Source organism: Lithobates pipiens, unplaced genomic scaffold (assembly GCF_037356315.1).
Source record: "Lithobates pipiens isolate NorthernLeopardFrog02 unplaced genomic scaffold, aLitPip1_a1.2 Scaffold_30, whole genome shotgun sequence".
Classification (NCBI taxonomy): domain Eukaryota; kingdom Metazoa; phylum Chordata; class Amphibia; order Anura; family Ranidae; genus Lithobates; species Lithobates pipiens.
In genome coordinates, this window is record NW_027507791.1 from 73291309 (window position 1) to 73310200 (window position 18892).

The window sequence follows — 18892 nt, forward strand, 5'->3', positions numbered from 1 at the left end:
ATGCATATATGAATTATTGTCACAGCAGTTTCTATTGCGGATTGCTAGACAACCAGAGCATGGACAGATGTCAAACATGGTGTTATACATTTATCAAGGTACATGTGTAATATGGCTGTCCAATGTTCATAAAAATAATTCTGGAATGAACTTTTACTTGAAATATTTATTATGGTTTTTCCTCTCACGCACATTATAGAACAGAAAAAAAAATGTAGATCAGTTTGTTAAAAATTACTGTGCAATTCAGTTATATTAATGGCCAAATCATTCTGAAAACCACAGTCAACTACTTTTGAAAAAAAAAGGTAATCCACAAATAAAACTTTTAAAATATCTGATTATTATGTGATAACACCAGGTTTTGCCCACCAACAAACATACATACATACAAAAAAGAAAGCATCATTCATACAAGATACTAAGCTTCTGAGCATCTCCAGGACCGGAAAAACGTATAACAATTAGCTGTACAAATAAGTTAAATGTAGGGAAAAATACAAAGTGGCATGGGTATACTTTGTATTGGCTAAGAAAATACAATGCAAGTAAAATAATTTGAAGGATAAATTACATAGGACTGGATACTTTTCTTGCTTATGTTGTCAAAAAAGCAGTGGTAATCTGCAGTTATCAATGCAAAATTAGCTACAAAGCAAAACTGCAGCCAAACAGCTAAAATACACATGAAATAAGCACATATGGGCATCCCAAAAGTTTTAAAGATAGATAAATCCAAGAACAAAAAATTGAATATACTGTATTTTATCCAACCTTAGATGTAGTGGCTGTATTAGATATCATTTTCATTAAGTACAGAAAATACCTATTGATTTTTCCAGAAATGCAGTTTCCTTGTCACTCAGGCTCGGTTCACACAGTAGGCGGCACAACTTGCAGCGCCGCGACCTCAGTGGCGACTTGCAAAACGACTTCTGTATAGAAGTCAATGCAAGTCGCCCGAAGTCGCCGCAAAAGTAGTAAGGAACCTTTTTTCTAAGTCAGAGCGACTTGAGTCGCTCCTATTAGAACGGTTCCGTAGTACAGAACGGGGCGCGACTTGTCAGGCGGCGAAGTCGCCTGGACAAGTCGCCCCTGTGTGAACCGAGCCTTACTGTGAACTGAAAGCAAACATTTGATCTTTTCTGAGTAAAATACCAATCTCGTGTAAAGGAGATAAAGTAGACATGTTTGAAGTCCAGTCTGGATGACAACATGGATTCCTCCATAGATACAGTGGAGGAATAAGTGTAGCCTTCCAGTGACAGGAAGAGTATTATTTACAGGATTGGATCACCAGGTGTAACCAAACAGGGAAAACCTGAATACTTATGCAGCCACCACTCGTTGTAAGCTGCAATATGTAACTTTCTTGTGGTTGGGAGGTAGATTTGCTTTAGTCATGTTTTGCCACAAAGCACAGCCCTGCAGGTAACAGTCCCATTTCCCATTATACCTTTGCTGTATCATAAGTCACCCACTAGGGCACTAGACAATGATTCAGCATCATCACATTCATGATTTACTGTCAAATCTGCAGGCCGGTGACACAGGAAGCTGCGCATGATAAGAAAACTGTGGGGCCAATTTCCTAGCAATGTAGTGAGGCATGTTTGTGAATCACAAGACAGACTGCTGACCAAGATGATGACTAGTTGTGAAAAAAAAAGCATTTACAAACCCATACATTTCAAGCGTGTATTCAGCTGTTTGTCTGGAAGATCACTTTAATTGTAGCTAGTCTACAGTGCTGAAAAAAGGCAGCATTTGACAGACTGCTGTAGATTGTGGTATACTTCTGTTACTAAACATGCATAGGAAAATAATAATGCAACAAAACTGAGATCTTAGAACCCAACTCCACCCAAAAGAAGCATTTCAGATGCAGGAATCACATGCCTGCTCCTTACACTTCTCAGATGTTTCAAGGCAAAAACACCTTCATCTGAATGTTCAGGTGAATGTAACCATTACAAGTTTAAAAGGAGAAGTATAGCCAAAGCTATTTTGGCTATACTTCTCCTGTAGGCCACAGGAGTCCAGTTCGTCCTGCACTCCTGTGACCAATTTTCAGCCAATAGCAGGCTAAGGTCAGCTGCCGGCTGATGCCACTGAGCCGGTCCAGGCTCTGGAAAGATTCTGATCATATGGTCAAGAGCCACACAGAAACCTGGACCAGCACCTGGCTCAGCCTCTCAGCAATCTGCCTAGAGCCTGAAACAGCTGCCCCCACCACATCCACAGCCCAGTACTCCAGTGAGTGCTGGAGGTGAAAGCAGAGCTGCTGACAGTCACGGCTCTCTTCTCAGAGTGGAGGTTGAGAACTGAGTGATCAGCTGTGTTTGATCACTCAGTTCTCACTACATAGTGGGGATCGATGCTGCCCAGGTGAGTATACATTTTGTAATTTTTTTTGTTAACCCCATACTTCGCTTTTACACAAAATATACACAAAAAGAAAGTCGCACTCTCAGATACAAATAGCTGCTGGCAAAAAACAATTATAATCAATGAGAGTCTACATTACCACGCTAAAAAAAATTAAGAAAATAATATATGTGAAACATATAAATCTAAGTACACAGCTGTATTGCCAATGTCTCTAATGTAATGTATTCTTGCTGCTTTTAAGAAAAGACTGTAAATTGTAAAAAATAAATAAAATAAATCTAAGTACACAGTCCATATTCCCATCACATACATTCCTAGAATGAGCGCTAAAAGTACCTGGTGCTGTAGTGACTGCCAGAACCTGCGCAATAATGTAATAATGATTAAGAAAGATCACATCACAAAATAAAGTTTCTGCCTGACGAAGGGGACCTGCGTGCCTCCGAAACGTTGCACTACACTATTTTGTGATGTGATCTTTCTTGGATTAAAAACAGTTTGGACGAAATTGAAGATCCTTGGTGGGCTGGCAAATATCCACACTACAATACAAATCTAAATCACACCCCAATGACATCAGATGACAAAACGGGTACGGAGGAGTCATCAATCGGAGAAGTCATCAATCGTGAAGTTGTAATCCGGAAGTGACCAGTACGAATCCAGAGACCTGGTATTTTACTATGATAAGCTCTTGTTGTTTTTAATCATGTAAGTGGTTAGTACTTTTTAAATAAAATTGGATATACAGTTATTATGTTGGTGTTCTTTGTTCTCCTTACACTTTGTGGCTGAATACCTTTCCTTACTGGATGTGATGTTTTGGTGACCTTATGTGGAGACCTGGAGGTGGTACATGTTTCCCAACAAACCCTTTTACCCATACACAAGCCTAAGTGACTCTTTATGTACAAAAATTATTTACCAGAGTGAGTCCACTCACTCCGGTAAAAGTTCTATATATTTATGTGGTGGTACAACTTGGGGTTTGAAGCACATGGCTAATAGAATTTCGTTCACCATATTGCTCACAGGTTTAGACTTTTTTTCCCCATCTGCTTGGGACTGATACTCTTAAATTTAGATTTATAGGTTTCACATGTTATTCACTTTCATTTTATAGCGTGGCAATGTAGACTGGCATACTTATTTTAAATGAAAAGGTGCTACAATCCTGCAATGAATGGTCCACACTGTAGAAAAAAACCTAGGCTGCAGACGTGTGATACTTGAGGGAGAGGTCGGAGGCAAAACAAATGCCAGAAAACCTTCCCCACTAGGAAGAGAAATACAAGAAGCTTTAGGGTGCTTTACTTCTGGGTGTCCACCCAAAACTGAAAAATTGGTTTTGCATGGAAGCAGCCTTTAGAGCACAGAAAAAGTCAATAAAAAGTTTATTCTGAAAGAGAACATAACTAAATAAGAGTAGTCAATAAGCAGAGAACCCTCCCAGGCCCAGCTAGGAATGAGATTGATTACACTCAGCAGTCCATTTCTCAGACCACATACCACAGTCTGAAACTAAAAGGCGTCACAATACACAAAAACCTTTTTGTAAAAGTACTGCCATGTTAAAGGCAAATGTTCCAGCCACTCGAAAAATGAGTGTGTCTCACCGCTATAACAATCCGTTTTATAAGAACACAAAGAAAGTGAGGAGTGGTGACCATAAAGTTTTACCAATTTGTATCTTCCTGGGGAAAAAAAAAAAAAAAAAAAGCAACAAAGCAAAATCCCTTTTGCTGAAAGAGGCAGAGCCAGCAGCAAGTTAAATACGGCTGCACTACTGTTCTAAAGCCAGAGTAACTGAGCTGCAGAATTTAGAGCAACCTCTATATAGGAAGAATGTCCTGTGCTATTTTCAAGCCACACATTGGCATAGAATTTAATACAATCTCAGTATGCAGTTAGCTTCTCAGCTGAAGTGTCGAGCAAGGCGTGAAGATCTGTAGTCTGCTCTTAGCTGCACAAAGGAGTGAAGGATATTCTTGTCCAGGCAGGCCAGCTGCTCTCCAGAACACATTTGCTTTAAATTATCTGGGGCAACTACTAGAAGGTTGCAGAGGGAGTGCAGAGTGTCAAAAAGTTGCAGCACCACGGTAATCTGCAGGGTAAAGGTGGGAGAGTTTCTATTAATATACAAATGCCATGCACAGATCGGATCTAAAATACAAAAAGTCATTACAGGTGTAAAATGCAAGATCAGCATTTTTTTTTTGCATATGCTACATTAGATTGTCTCTTTATCCTGAGCCTGGACTTGATTCAGTTGAAAAATAATTTCCATTGTATTTTTCAAATAAACTCCCTTATATCTTTAAAGTGACTTTAAAGTTTCATTCAAAAACAAACAAAAAACATGTCATACTTACTTACACTATGCAGTGTTTTTTGCACAGAGCAGAATGATCCTCCTCTTTTCGGTTTCCCCGCCAGTGCTCCTGGCTCCTCCTCTTCAGCCTGTGCCCCAATAGCAAGCCACATGCTCTGGGGGCACCGGTGTGTGCTCTCTCCATGTCCCGCTCTGTGTCCACAAGACACAAACAGAGCTGCAGCTCGGCCCTGTCTCCTGCTCTCTCGTTGACTCACTGGCTGCGATTAACTCCCATCTAAATTGGCCTTAGCATGTGTATGCTTGAATGTGTGTTATGGAGCTTAGATTGTAAGCTCCTTAATGGCAGGGACTCATGTGAATATTCAAAATATATGTAAAAAAAAAAGTCAGTGCTATATAAATATCTGCAATAAATATCCAACCTACTCAACAGGACCCTAAAAACAAGCTATGTGATCTATGATCCATGTCTAGACACATTACTGTACAGAAACTGAAGCAAACCTTAAATTCCTTGGCACACTTCCTATACTCTGCAACATCGCAGATGGCAAGCATGCCTCCCATAGAGCTGTATGAGAACTGCTGGAGATGTTCGTAGATAAGGCGATGGAAGCGGACGCCCAACTCCATCAGCACTGTGTCCACATTCTTCCCATCCAAAGAGCTGCGTATCTTCTCTACTTGCTTCCGAAGATAAATGCAAACTTTGGCACAAGCCTGTTTGTAAATAAGAATTGCAGGGGCTTTGAGAACAGACAGGCAAACAGGATATACTAATTATATTCAAAAATATAAAAGATTATTTGCATTTTGTGAGGCTTTCCTGTAGGTAAAATTAATATCTCTAAATGGGCACCCTTTAGGAGATATTCACACTGGATGCAGCCGGTAAAGTCACTGGAGCATGTGCTCTCAAGGTCCGGCATAAGAAGTGACAGTGTCCCGCTGGAGGGCTTTGTTCTAAGGTAAGTATTTCATAATGTGCTAGTATGCAATGCATACTTGAACAAGGAGGTGCACCCTTACACCCCCGTGGCTTGTCACTCTGCCTGGAGGAGACACCGCTACCACCTCAGACTTCCTCTGCAGCTTCATAAGTCCATACATGACAGCCAGTTATGCCAGCCAGATGGCCACAGAAGCCTTCTCACCTGACACACCCATCTGCTTACCTAGATGCAAGTTATTTTATTATTGTTTTAAATAAATGACTTCCTACTTGTTTTGAGCTGGGCTGGTAAATATACATTTTTCTAACCATAGCACCTCGAAGCACTTAGCAGTTATAAATTAGTATCAGCGGATAATCCCTTTTTAGACTCAAAAGATGTGCAGTTCGTTGAGTAAAAACTTTTTCGCCTACTCTTCTGGCATCCTACTATTTGGAAGAGACGGGAAAATGCAATATCAGGTGTATGACTGCAAAACCAGCTGGGAGCTGTTGCTTACAGACATTTATATGGTTGCTTTAGTGGTTCATGAAGGAATCGGATTCATATTACTTTTTCAGACTTTCGAAGACCCAACACGCTTGTATGGTCAACCCTTTATTTAAAGTGGCTTTTTTTTTGTAAAATTCCAGATATAAAAAACTCACAGTAGTGTATTGTATGAATACATTATTTTCATCCTCTGGTTTGAAGTCCGTCTTTTTCTGTTCAGCAGCCAAGATCTGTTTCATCTGGCCAGCCATGCAATTTAGTGTCCTGTAAGTAAAATTTGGTATATAGAAACTTTTATATGGGAGAAAAAAAAAAGAAGACGTGTCTAACCTATAACATTTACATTATTCTACAGTTGTTAGCCTTCATAAAACCAAAAATGCAAAAGGGGAGGGTCCATCACAGTATCACAGGGAATGTTTTCATCTAGTGTCGTGTAGTTAGGATACAGGCTAATTTCACTTAAAAATATTGCATGCGATATTTAGGTTGCGACCACCACTGTTGGGCTCCATTCACACCTTGGCGCTGAGTTTTGCGGGCAGAATCACCGTGATTTGGAAACGTCTCAAATTGCGGGATGCCTTTGAGATCCTCACTATTTAGAATGGCACCAATTGTGGTAACACCCACAAACAGAATCACTGAACGCCCGACGCCCAAAAGAAATTCTTGCACTTTTTGGGCGTCGGGCATTCCGCGATTCTGCCTGCACATTTTTACCGCGATTCGTTGGGCGCAATCGCGGCAAAATCACGTCCCGGTTTTGGTGCCATTCAAAAATAGCACAGATCACAAGGGCATCCGGCGTTTCTGAATCGTGGCACTCAATCGTGTAACACCCATGTGTATCAGAGTCCATGTGCAAGTACACTGATATGCTGATAAAGTTCTCAAAGAAAAAGGAGAGTTTGTGCAAGATTGAGACAAATCCTCTTCACGCATATTCAAATGGGGATAGAAAGCATAAAATCACCAATACCTAAAATAATATGCGTTCTTACCAGCTTTAGTGAAGCCCAGGGCTCTCCCGCAAGGTCCACTTCAGAATAAGAATGTGGGCTGTAATTCAGTGCGGAAAATTGCTGCAGCCTGCCAGTGTGTTTGTTCCGGGGTCCTCCTATGACCGGCAGCCCCCCTGTACTAGAGTAGGTCCCCTAGAAATTTTTCACACGGAATTAGAGGGTGTGTGGCCAAATTCCTCCGGTGTCACATTTGACACCTTTCAGGGGAGGGGGGGGGTGCAGATACCTAAGACGGGTATTTGCACCCACTTTCAGGCATAGACTCCTGCAGACTATTCTCATTGCGATGCGTGACTAACGCAGTAGGGAACCGGAAAGTGAAGCCGCAACGCTTCACTTCCTGATTCCCTCACCGAGAATGGCGCCGGCAGCAGCCGAGAGTTGGCTCAGCTTCGGATGCCGACATCGCTGGACTCCAGGAAAGGTAAGTGTCCATTTATTAAAAGTCAGCAGCTGCAGTATTTGTAGCTGCTGGCTTTTAATACTTTTTCTTTTAGGTGGACTCCCTCTTTAAAGCGGAGGTCCACCCTAAAGTGGACCTTCCGCTCATCGGAACCCTCCCCCCCTCCGGTGCCACAATCAGCACCTTTCAGGGGGGAGGGGGGTGCAGTTACCTGGATAATCCAGGTAACTGCACCCACTTCCGGGATAGCTCTCTGCGGAAAGGGGCGTAACTTACGCCCCTTTCCGCAAGTGCCCGCCCCTTCCCGCAAGTGCCCCGCTGCCTGCGGGGAAACACACAGATCCCAGAGGCAGCGGGGAGCGTCCTTATTCCGCAAGCGCGATTCGCGCATGCGCAGTAGGGAACCGGGAAATGAAGCCGAAAGGCTCCATTTCCTGATTCTCATACCCAAGATGGCGGCGGCAGGACCCGACAGACGACCTAGAGATCGGCTTCGGGTGCCGACATCGCGGGCGCGCTGGACAGGTAAGTGTCACTATTTTAAAAGTCAGCAGCTGCAGTATTTGTAGCTGCTGGCTTTTAAAAAAAAAAAAAAAACAACGCGGAGTCCCGGCGGACTCCCGCTTTAAGGTGGTGGCGGCACGATCTGGAGACCCTATTGCTGATTTCATGCTTTCTATCTCCATTTGAATACGCAAGACGATTTGTCTCAATCTTGCACAATCTCTTTTTTCTTGGAGAACTTTATCAGCATATCAGTGTACTTGCACATGGACTTTGATACACATGGGTGTAACACCATTGTTCACATCCTATATATATGTGGTTATTAAAATAATCTTTATATTTTTTGATATATGCATATTTCATATGACTTGTTTTTAGTGTGACTTTTGTTCCTTTGATTTACTAGTTTTGGTCTGTGAAAATTTCTTGTACTACACAATCTTTTCACTGCCATTTGTTGTATTCCAAGTGCAGTTTTTGTATTGAGGCAGTGTGATTTATTTTTAACAAGCGTTTCCTCAGATCTGAAAAATAATTTTAAGGGTTTCTCAGGTGTAAAGAGATTGAGAAAGACTTGTCTAACCTGTCAATTCCGGTGTCCAGTTTCACTTCCATCTGCTCGATGATATCCTTCTTCTTCTGCAGACATTCGGTAAGCTTTGGAGAGGAGCTGTAAACACAAGAAGAATCACAGAATTAGTCTGATACAACAATCCATTTTAATTAATTTGGTAAAGAAAAAAAAAATAACTCCTACCTTATTAAAGGCATTAAATGATCATTAAATTGTTTATCAAACAAATGGAAAATAGTGTTGGCCTGATGTACCACATCAAAGAAATACAGGTTGGCATTCTTTGATTCGGGAGAAGGGATTGCTGGGGGAAAAAAAAAAAAAAAATCTTACTGATTGACGAAAAGTGAAATCTAATACACACTTGTCTAAATCTATTAATATAGCAAATTATTTTATAAAGTTGCAGATTTGAGCCTGACTGATGGCTCCATCACAATGTAGACAGTTTTTTTTTTTAAGGTACGATCATAAATAAGGCCTTTTTTTTGTGCTGTAACATACAGAAAGTGCCTACTTTTCTAGGGCATCTTGGGTAATTTTCCTGCTAGTGTCTATGAAAAGACACTGCAGTCAATCAACTTTCCCCAGACAGGGAGTGACTGGATAGGGCAAATATTCACCAATGTCTGCATGCATCTTTAGATCTGTTTGAAAGACTGAAACATCTGTCAATCAGATTGAACCTCATACGGGTACCTTACCCTCTATTGTAATACACCGCTGTTGCACTACCACACCAAGAAGTATAGGGAGGCAACTGACTGGAAAAGGTCTTCCACATGACAATCCCATTCTAAAATAAGTCTTTCAACTGTGAAAGTAGTAAATATATGGTCTACCACAACTGCCTTCCTTTTTACAACACCATTTACCACTAAATGACATGTCCATTTATTATTAAACTTTATTGGATGAAGCAGCTGCATGTGTAGGAGAGGAGCTGGAGGTCAGTTGAGCATATCTCTCTATAGCAGGGATATGCAATTAGCAGACCTCCAGCTGTTGCAAAACTACAAGTCCCATCATGCCTCTGCCTCTCATGCTTGTGGCTGTCAGAGTCTTGCTATGCCTCATGGGAGTTGTAGTTCTGCAACAGCTGGAGGTCCACTAATTGCATATCCCTGCTCTATAGTGTGCACTTGTCTCAATTAAGAGTACTAAGTATATTTAAGTGTAATTTCAGTCTGCTGCTTCGTTCCTCTGCTATTAGCATAAATCACTCCTAACAAGTTTTCCTGACACCAAGAGAAAAATGGTGACGTGAGGGGCCCTCAGCAGATTGAGAGCCTCAGCTCTATTTCTGTGTGCTGTGTGTGTGTGTGGGCAGGGTGATGTCATCACTTTCCTCAATCAGCTGCCAGAGTTCTCCTCACTGAGCTCTGCAGAGTGCAACTTCAACTCTCCGCCCACTTTTTCTGAACTCTCAGACATTCTTTAAAATTCAGCACTTTGAACAGATGCAGAGAAGAAAGGGCTGCAGATAGACAGGTACAACTTATGTAGGAGGATTTTTTTTCATCTCTACGTATCACCTGAGGCCAGTCATTTCATTGGGTACATGTAAAGGTTTACAACCAATTTAAAAAGGCAGCCTATAGAGGAGTTTTTTTTTCCAACCAGCGGGTTGAACAAAAAAAAAAAAAAAAAAAAAAAAAAAAAAAAAAGCTAACCCAACTCCTTCATCCACACATTCAACTTGGATGGGGAATCTTCCCCGCCGTGTCATTGTCTTATGATAGCGGGGAGACTTCCCTGCCATCAGAATACACTGATCAGCATTGCAGGCTATAGCCCGCAGCACTGATCAAATGGGAAAAATCTGACAGGGCAGTTGTACAAAAGCCAATCGGTAGACCAACTGCTGTACAACCACAGTGCCAACACATGGATCAAAATTTGGCCTGTCCCTGCTGAACAGATCAGAATTCAGTCGAATTTCAATCCAATATATGACCAGTTTTAGAGACAGTTGTCTCAGGCTATAGACAGGCAAAACTTTATGGACACAATGACAATGGCTGACACTCTTCAATGTAAAAGATCCTATTTTATATATACAAGTACGGCATATAGGATAGCATGGCTGGCTGAAACGTAGAATAGTTCTCCAGTAATTTTTTTCTGAATGGCTTACCCAGTGGTTTAATTAAAAAATGAATGCAGCTGCAATAACCACCTTATTTCCAGAACTGCCCCCACTGAAGTGGCACTGATGTCATAACATTGTTGTAAAAAGAATAGTATTCATGAGTATAACAAAAAAGAAGAAGAAGATTGGGGTACAGAGAGCAGGGGGTAGAGGGGGTAGGCATGTACAATTTGTTAGAGCAGCACAGCTCTAGCTTTTAACAAGAGCCCATGCTTTGTCTCTGTGGGACACGGCAACCAGCTCACTATAAACAGCATCCCCATCTGCTGCACAGTCACATTTCTTTCACTCCCCTGCCCCTCCCTTCACCCTGCAGAGAGAAAGCCCCGTGTAATCTCCAAGTTATAGCCCCCTGTACCCACGTGACTGTACAGATTGCCTACTAGCACAAGGCAGGATTGGGAGAGAATCACATGCTTCCCATAGATAGAAATACTGAGTATTTCTTTGCTTTAAATCTCCTAATGGACCTGAACCTATTGCATTGGTCTATACACTAAAATGAAATGATAGATCTTACCTGCCAAACCTATTTCCAAGGCGTAGTCAATGTGCTCAATGCATAAGTAGTCAACAAGAACTGAAAATATTCTAAAGGCATTTTTTGGAAGATCAGACGGATCTGAAAGCTAAATAAAAAATAAATAAAATACACATACCTGCATCAACCATTAACTTAAATTATCATTCCCCTGTGCACCTATTGCAGGGCTTTCTTGTCACTAGTCCTGAAAGTCGTGAGTGGGAAATATCTGTGGTAGTAGGCACAGAGAGCAATGCAAATCTGACCGTCTCTAAACCCTTCCCCACTCTATTCAAAACAAAATGAAGACAAACCAATTTGGCTGGTGTTGAGCTTTAAGATGCATAAAAGAAAATTACACCAGCGGTCTCCAAACTTTTTGGCACCAGGGCCCGGATTCAGGGCAGCCAATGTTCCCAGGGACTTGTGTGGGTTGATATTTCCGGAGTCTGACCTCAGTTCACCTTCACACTACAACCCCCCTTTATATCAGTGTCCACATTGCAGCGATGCGGGAACGCCGCAAATCCGGTGGGTTCCCGCATCGCATGCCTCCCGCCGGCAGTTCACACTGCCCTATGCGAACTGCTGGGAGTGTCAGTGAAACGTTGACACCCCCAGAACAGTTTGCATATCGCAGTGCGATCTGCAAACTCGGACAGGAATCGGATCGCATGGTGTGAACACCCATGTGATACGATTCTGCTGCGGACCAAAAAAAGGGTCCTGTGCGAGTTTGGAGCGGGTGCGATGCGAATTCACCCATACTATCTGTATGGCTGAACTCACATCGCACAGAGATCGGATGTGATTTGCACTGCAGTGCGGTGCGAATCACATCCGGTTCTCGCTGCCGCAGCAGTGTGAACCCAGCCTTAAAGTAGTCCAACAGTGTACAATTTTTCCAGGGACTGAAGGAGGTAGCGCTTGGGATATTCACACACTATATCGGTAGCCACAGTTCCCCTTCACATTACAATGTCCCTTTACAGTGCAGTCCCCTTCAGTGCCCCTTTACATTAATGTAACAGACTGCACTGTGATATAAAAGGGGACAGGACTGCACTGCAAAGGGGGCATTGTCATATAAAGGGAACTGCACTGTAATGATTTCAGTTTTAAAGGTGCAGTCCCCTTTATATCAATGTCCCCCTTTACATTATTGTACAGTGCCCCTTGCAGAATACCCCCCCCCACCCCTTCCTCTCCAACATCACACTGCTCCATTTCCCCCACCCCTTCCTCTCTAACATCACACCACCCCATTCCAACCTGTGCCTCCCCTGCACATTCCTACCTTTTTTGCGGGTAGCGGCAGTTTTCATCCTATCAGCAGGGCAGGTGGAGCTGTGGATCTGGACAGAGGGTGGGACCTGCCCAACTTATGTTACCAAGAGGGTGATTACTCCCTCTCTGTGCAGATCTGCAGCTATCAGAAGGGGACACAGAGGTTGAGTGGCACCTCCACACAGCAGCAGTTGAGCGGCGACCACGATCTGTAATAGTCCGGTCCAAGCCGTGGTTGCTGTTTACCTCCTGCTGTCCTGCCTGGTCATTAAAAGGCCACAGACTGGAACCGGTCTGCGGCTCAGGGGGTAGGGGACCCGCGCTTCACACTACTAGTTACAAATGACTGTCAATATTATGGTTTTACTAAAATATACCTTATGACATCTTTCAAAGGCATGCTTGGTTTCTTGCAATAGGTTTACCACCACTTCTTGCGCTAAAAATGTCTCGCCGTGTGTTTCTATACTCGATCCCAAAGGAAAAATTGAGCGCTGACGAAATTTCTCTTTCAGGTCTTGAATGCTGTTGCACAAGTTTACAAAGAATAGTTTTTAATAATGAGAAGATTTTGTAATCCAGTTATTTATATCACCTAGTAATTTATACTTTTTTTTTTTTTATCCAGCAGACAATAAGTAGTTGTCACAGTATAGCTGTCCATCAATAGAACAAATGTATATTTATAAACAGGGCACTCAATTCTTTCTATTATAAGATGTAAAAAAAATTGTTACAATTGTTTTGCTTTTAATACAGATTTCTGTTACTTTTTGGATGGATCCCGTCTGTAACATTAAATCTACCATAACAAAGCTCTTGTATAATTATTAAAGTGGAACTTTAGTCCTGCTAGATCAATTCAGGCTGGCCCCTTTTGCAGGTATAGCTATGTAAAACATTAAACATTGTTTATACTGTTTCAATTCCAGTAATACACTGGCTCACCCTGCTCTGCACATGCTCAGTTCTCCATTTTTAGGCACTGTGCCAAATATGTAGAGGCTGATCTGCTGACAGCCTAAAGATTACTGCTGTTCAGGGACTCTGGGCTTCAGCAAAATGGCTGCCTCCAGCAAGAAGAAACAGGAGCAATGCTGGAGGCAATTTACAGCACACACTCATTTTGGTAGCATAATTATTAACGTGGAATGTGTGTTCCTTGCTAAAAAAAAAAAAAAAAAAAAAAAAAAAAACATTTTTAAAGTTCTTATGGGTAAAGTTTCACTTTAAATAATTTCTTGATTCTACTGATGTATGTTTGTTTGTTACCTACCCTCCAGTTCCAATAGGCCTTTTTTGATGGTTCTTGGAATCATAATAGCGCTGTAAGATCATTGCACTTCGACTTCGCAAATAAGCAATTTCTACATCAACATAGTTTTCCAAATATGAGATGAAAATTGATTTGATCAACTTGGACAAAAAAGTCTGTTTGTCTGTTCCTAAATTGAATTCCATTAGCTTGCTAGAGAGACTTGTAGTTCTGTATAACAGGAGAAACAGAAAGGCATTAAAAAATATTGTACAAATCTGTACAGTACATTTAGTATTAGACGCTGAAGCACTAGAGAAACCCCCAGTGGTTTAGTAAAATATTGAGTTCCTTCTTACTACAGCCAAAGGATTGGCACAGTATGTTAACATACTGAGGAGTTGCCTTATACTACAGCTCAGTGATATGTCTGGTGAGTTAGCATTCCGACAAGTTATTTCCTGCTACAGCCATCGGTTTCAAGAACTCATGCAGCTGCAATTATAGATTTTGTCCCCAACACCACCTGTTGGTGAAAAATAGCATAGCACCACAACTACAAACATAAATCTTACTGACACTAAGCGCTAGTTTAAAAATAAATTATATTCAAATATGTACGTATGTTTACTCAGTATGTATACACTATATACAAGTAGTAATACACAGAGAAGTACCTTCTTTTTTTGAATCAAGTAATTTTTATCTTATTTTTTATTATTAAATTAAACATACATACAAATGTCACATTAATCCACGAAATATCCAAAAAATAGGAAAACACGTAAAAAATAAATAAACCTGGCACCTCGCTCCTTCGCCCTTCCTACCATGGACAACGCAAATTTACTCCATGTTTTACTCAGTTGTCTAAATTTGACAATGAGAGGGAGTACATTCCTGTCTGTGTATTCTGTGATATCTGATGTAATTACCACTCCCAAATATTTAAATGATGTAACCAGGACTATCCGATGAACCTGGCACGGGTGCTCAAAACGCACATCCAAGAGCAACATTACAGATTTGTCCCAGTTAATATTACATCCTGAAAAGGATCCATATAATTCTATTAAGGACATAAATACAGACAGGGATGGGCCTGTATCCCCCAGAAACACTAAGGTGTCATCCGCATAAAGGGCTATCTTATCTTCACCTGTTGATCTACGAAATCCAACAATATTTGTGGAGGACCGGATAGCCTCAGCCAATGGCTCAATGGCCAGAGCAAAGAGAAACTGGGATAAAGGACATCCCTGCCTTGTCCCTCTGGTCAATGGAAAAGAGTCCGAAACGCATCCGTTCACCTGTACCCTTGCACTTAGGGAGTCATACAAAAGTTGTATCCATTTGATAAATCTGGGACCAAACCCATATCATTTTAGACAATTCCACAAAAAGACCCAATCTATTCTGTTGAATGCTTTATGAAGTGATAGTATAGCTCTATTTCCCATATTATCTGTTGGGAGTTGTAGATTTAAAAATAGATGAGGATATTGTTTGCTGTGGATCTGTTAGGGATAAAACCTGATTGGTCACAATGGATTCAATTTGAATTGCATTTTGATAATCTTATCACCAATGCCTTTGCCAGCAATTTGATATCCGTTGATAACAACGATATTGGGCGATATGAGTCAGGATTACTCGGATCCTTACCAGGTTTCAGCAAAACAAATGATTACTGCTTCAGTCATAGAGGGGGGTAATGAGCCAACTTCCATGGCATAATTAAAGACATCAAGCAACTCAGGTAACAAAATATCCCCATACTTTCTATGCAGGCCATAGATTATGCTTTCCTTCCACCTGAAAGAAAAATGATTGATGCCCCTATCAACACAGACAGTGATGGTGGGGGAATCCCTCCTGCAGCGCTATTGTGTTCTGCTGGCTGATCGATAGATTGACTTGTGTACAAACAGGGTGCCCATACATGGATCGAAAATCAGCTGGTCCCTGCTGAACCAGACAAATGTCAATCCATGTATGTCCGGCTTTACTCTCCAGCCTCCTCCAAATATCCTAATTCTTTTTTTCCTGCTGTGATCTGACTAGGATGCCTACACTCATTCTTCCAAGGTCACATCTTATGAATGAATGTAACCATCCTCTCCTGCTTGTTCCCGAGCTAGACTAATTTGTTGTGCACTGCTCATTCCTAACAAATAGAAGTAGGGGGGAAATGGACAAAGGACATTACAAGGAGGCAGAAAAACACAGTAAGAAACAACTTCAAGAAAAATAGATCACATGGCCATTAAGCAGTGAATTTGAATGAATTGTTTTTGGAGAAGAAGGATATTGTTTAGAATCACTTTAAGGTACATTTATAGCCAAATCTTACTTTTTAATTTTGAAAACGATAAAGGAGGGTTTAAACTGCTGTCAGCTTTCTTCTTTTTCCATCTATGTTTTTTTTTTCCTTTCGCTTCCCGTCCCATACATTCAGCAGGAAGTGACAGGATTTTGCATCTATTTCTGTTCTAGAGGTGAGTGTTAGATTTACCTTTACTTTTCTGGTGCCATTGGTGATCAGGACAATTAAGAAAAGGGACTCTCCCTAATGAAGGCATAGAAACCAAAAAAAAAAAAAACCTTACAGTACTCATCCCCATGCCACCGATACCCAATATAGGCCAGAATTCTCCCCACTGACACCAATAAAGTGGCTCTATTCTTCCCAACACCACCAATGATGGGAAATCAATGATGAGCCACCATTCCTCCCAATGACACCAATGATGGGGCACAATTTCTGCCACTAGAATAATGGGGCATTCCCCCCGCCCCACTGATGTCAGGACTTTTTCTACTCCCAATGGCCACTGGCTGGCCCCTCTAAAGTCTGAAGGACTGTAAACTGCCCCCCCCCTTTTTTTTTTTTAGAAAGTAAATAGACTCCAGCTTTAAGGCATTATATATGGATGAGGGTCTTCTAAGTCAAAGCTTAGCAAAAAGACCATTTTAATGGATTGGAATACTGTTCAGATTTAACTTAATTGTTCCATCTTTTGAGAACATGCTGCACTAGAAAACTCACTTATGTTTTGCGGTGCTTGGTATAGAGCCCTGGTGCCCAACCTGTGGCCCTATGATGTGCGGCACTCGGACCTCACCAGTTTGTAGTGGAAGCATTACTTTGTACCAGAATCAGGTAACATGTTCCCAGTTTCATATTGTCTTCTGTAGCATATCTCCAACCGAAAATATAGCCAATGAATACAATAAGGATGAGGATACACTCTTGACATTACCACATTTACTGGTTTCATTAAAAAAAGTAAAAGAAAAAAATCTAATGCAAAATAAGAAATGAAGTCTTGAGTAAAATGATTAAGTGCATAATTAAAAAAAAAAGCTCAATTAGCTCAATTAGAAGTCCCAGCATGACCCTTAAATCTCTAATAGTATCACTTACAAGCCCGACTACTACACATAACTAATCAGAACACTTGGACCTTATAAAAGGCATAAAACAATTAATCAGACGAATCATTTGACATGTTGTTGCAGAATTATGTAAAGCTGAACTGCGGCAAACTAAATATACAGTGAGGAGAAGGAGTCATCCCTGTGCTCTACCCGCAAGTAAGCATGTTCAAAAAGGGAAGACTGATTACATTGTGCAAAGCCATAAACCCATGACACTTTCCTGACCCATTGTGCCCTTTCTTCTGCCAGTCTGACTGTTGCTGGGAATTCAGGTGCTGCCAACAAAACACTTTAATGAACACATACATGGCTTAAATTGTGTTTTTAATATTAGCCTTAAAAGATAAGTTCACTTTTTTTTTTTTTTAAAGAATGTGCATTTATATATTTTTTTTTACTAGGAGCTTGGAAAGCATTGCACCCGCAATCAGCAGATCACCATGCACGACTCCAGCAGACTTGTCAGTGTCTGCTAGAACTTCGTATGGTCAGGCAGATGCACAATGACAGGAAGAGACGATGAACTACCAGAGAACTCAACAGCACCTTGGTATTTCATTGTAAACAGTCGCAAAGGCTGATGGTACTTGTAGTTTCCCATTCACAGGACTGTGAATGAGTGACATGACCAGGTGGACAGAGGTATTAAAAAAAATAAAATAAGTGACAGTGAGATCAGGGAGAAGATGCCCGGCTCGGTGTCACTAGATGCAGCAGATTAGGGAGATGCTGCAGTAGTGGAAACAGGTTACATTTCCCACCCTAAAAACGGGTGGAACATAACATGTTACCAAAGGTGAACTTGTCCTTTAAAGTGATCCTGCCACTATAGTAAAAACCTTCCTAGCAAAGCTGTCGCTGTGCCCTCCTGAATACTACTCTAATCATGGACAATGATTCCTTGAATTTTAAGGGGAAGCCGTCACTTTCAGGAGTGTCAATCCTCTTGGTACATCACAGCTCTCACTGGTTCTTCCTGCTGACTTCCATGTCATTACAGGGGATAGCAGTGATGGGGAGGTCAACAAGAGGAACCACTGAAAGCTGCACAGGTGCAAAGAGACTGACACTCACAGAGAAGTCAGGTTTCCTGTTGGACTTTGAGAAATCATTCTCCATGAACAGAGAGGTGTTTGGTGGAGCAGACAGCAGAAAAGGTTTACATTCTACTTTTACTGGTACAGTATGGATGGGGAAAGTTTACTATAGTAACAAGGTCATTTTATATTCCACTTAGGGCCGGTTCACACAGCGAGGCGAGGCGAGGCGACACGGCTCGCCTCGCCTCGCTCCCGCAAGTCGCCCCCATTCAGTACTATGGAACCGTTCTGAGAGGAGCGACTCGAGTCGCTCCGACTCAGAAAAAAGGTTCCTGTACTACTTCGGGGGCGACTTGCATTGACTTCTATACAGAAGTCCTCTGCAAGTCGCCGCTGAGCTCCCCGCAGGTCGTGGCGAGGTAAGTCGGAGACGCCTCGCCGCGCCTCGCTGTGTGAACCGGCCCTTACACACTGAAGGGTGACATTCAGTGAATTACTATGCATATTAAAGGAA

At 41.6% G+C, this 18892-nt stretch overlaps 1 protein-coding gene across 1 annotated transcript in view; it reads right to left on the reverse strand.

The window, feature by feature from the left end:
• Positions 1–322: 322 nt before the first annotated feature.
• EXOC5 (exocyst complex component 5) overlaps positions 323–18892 on the reverse strand; it is a 72364-nt gene continuing 53794 nt past the window's right edge. Inside the window, exons 11-18 of the mRNA XM_077464436.1 lie at positions 13919–14128; positions 13020–13167; positions 11353–11461; positions 8864–8984; positions 8690–8776; positions 6327–6435; positions 5231–5446; positions 323–4495 (exon numbers count right to left, since the gene is read on the reverse strand). Of these exons, the coding sequence (XP_077320562.1) occupies positions 4307–4495; positions 5231–5446; positions 6327–6435; positions 8690–8776; positions 8864–8984; positions 11353–11461; positions 13020–13167; positions 13919–14128 (1189 nt within the window). The 3' untranslated portion in view covers positions 323–4306. The remainder of the gene's footprint in view (positions 4496–5230; positions 5447–6326; positions 6436–8689; positions 8777–8863; positions 8985–11352; positions 11462–13019; positions 13168–13918; positions 14129–18892) is intronic.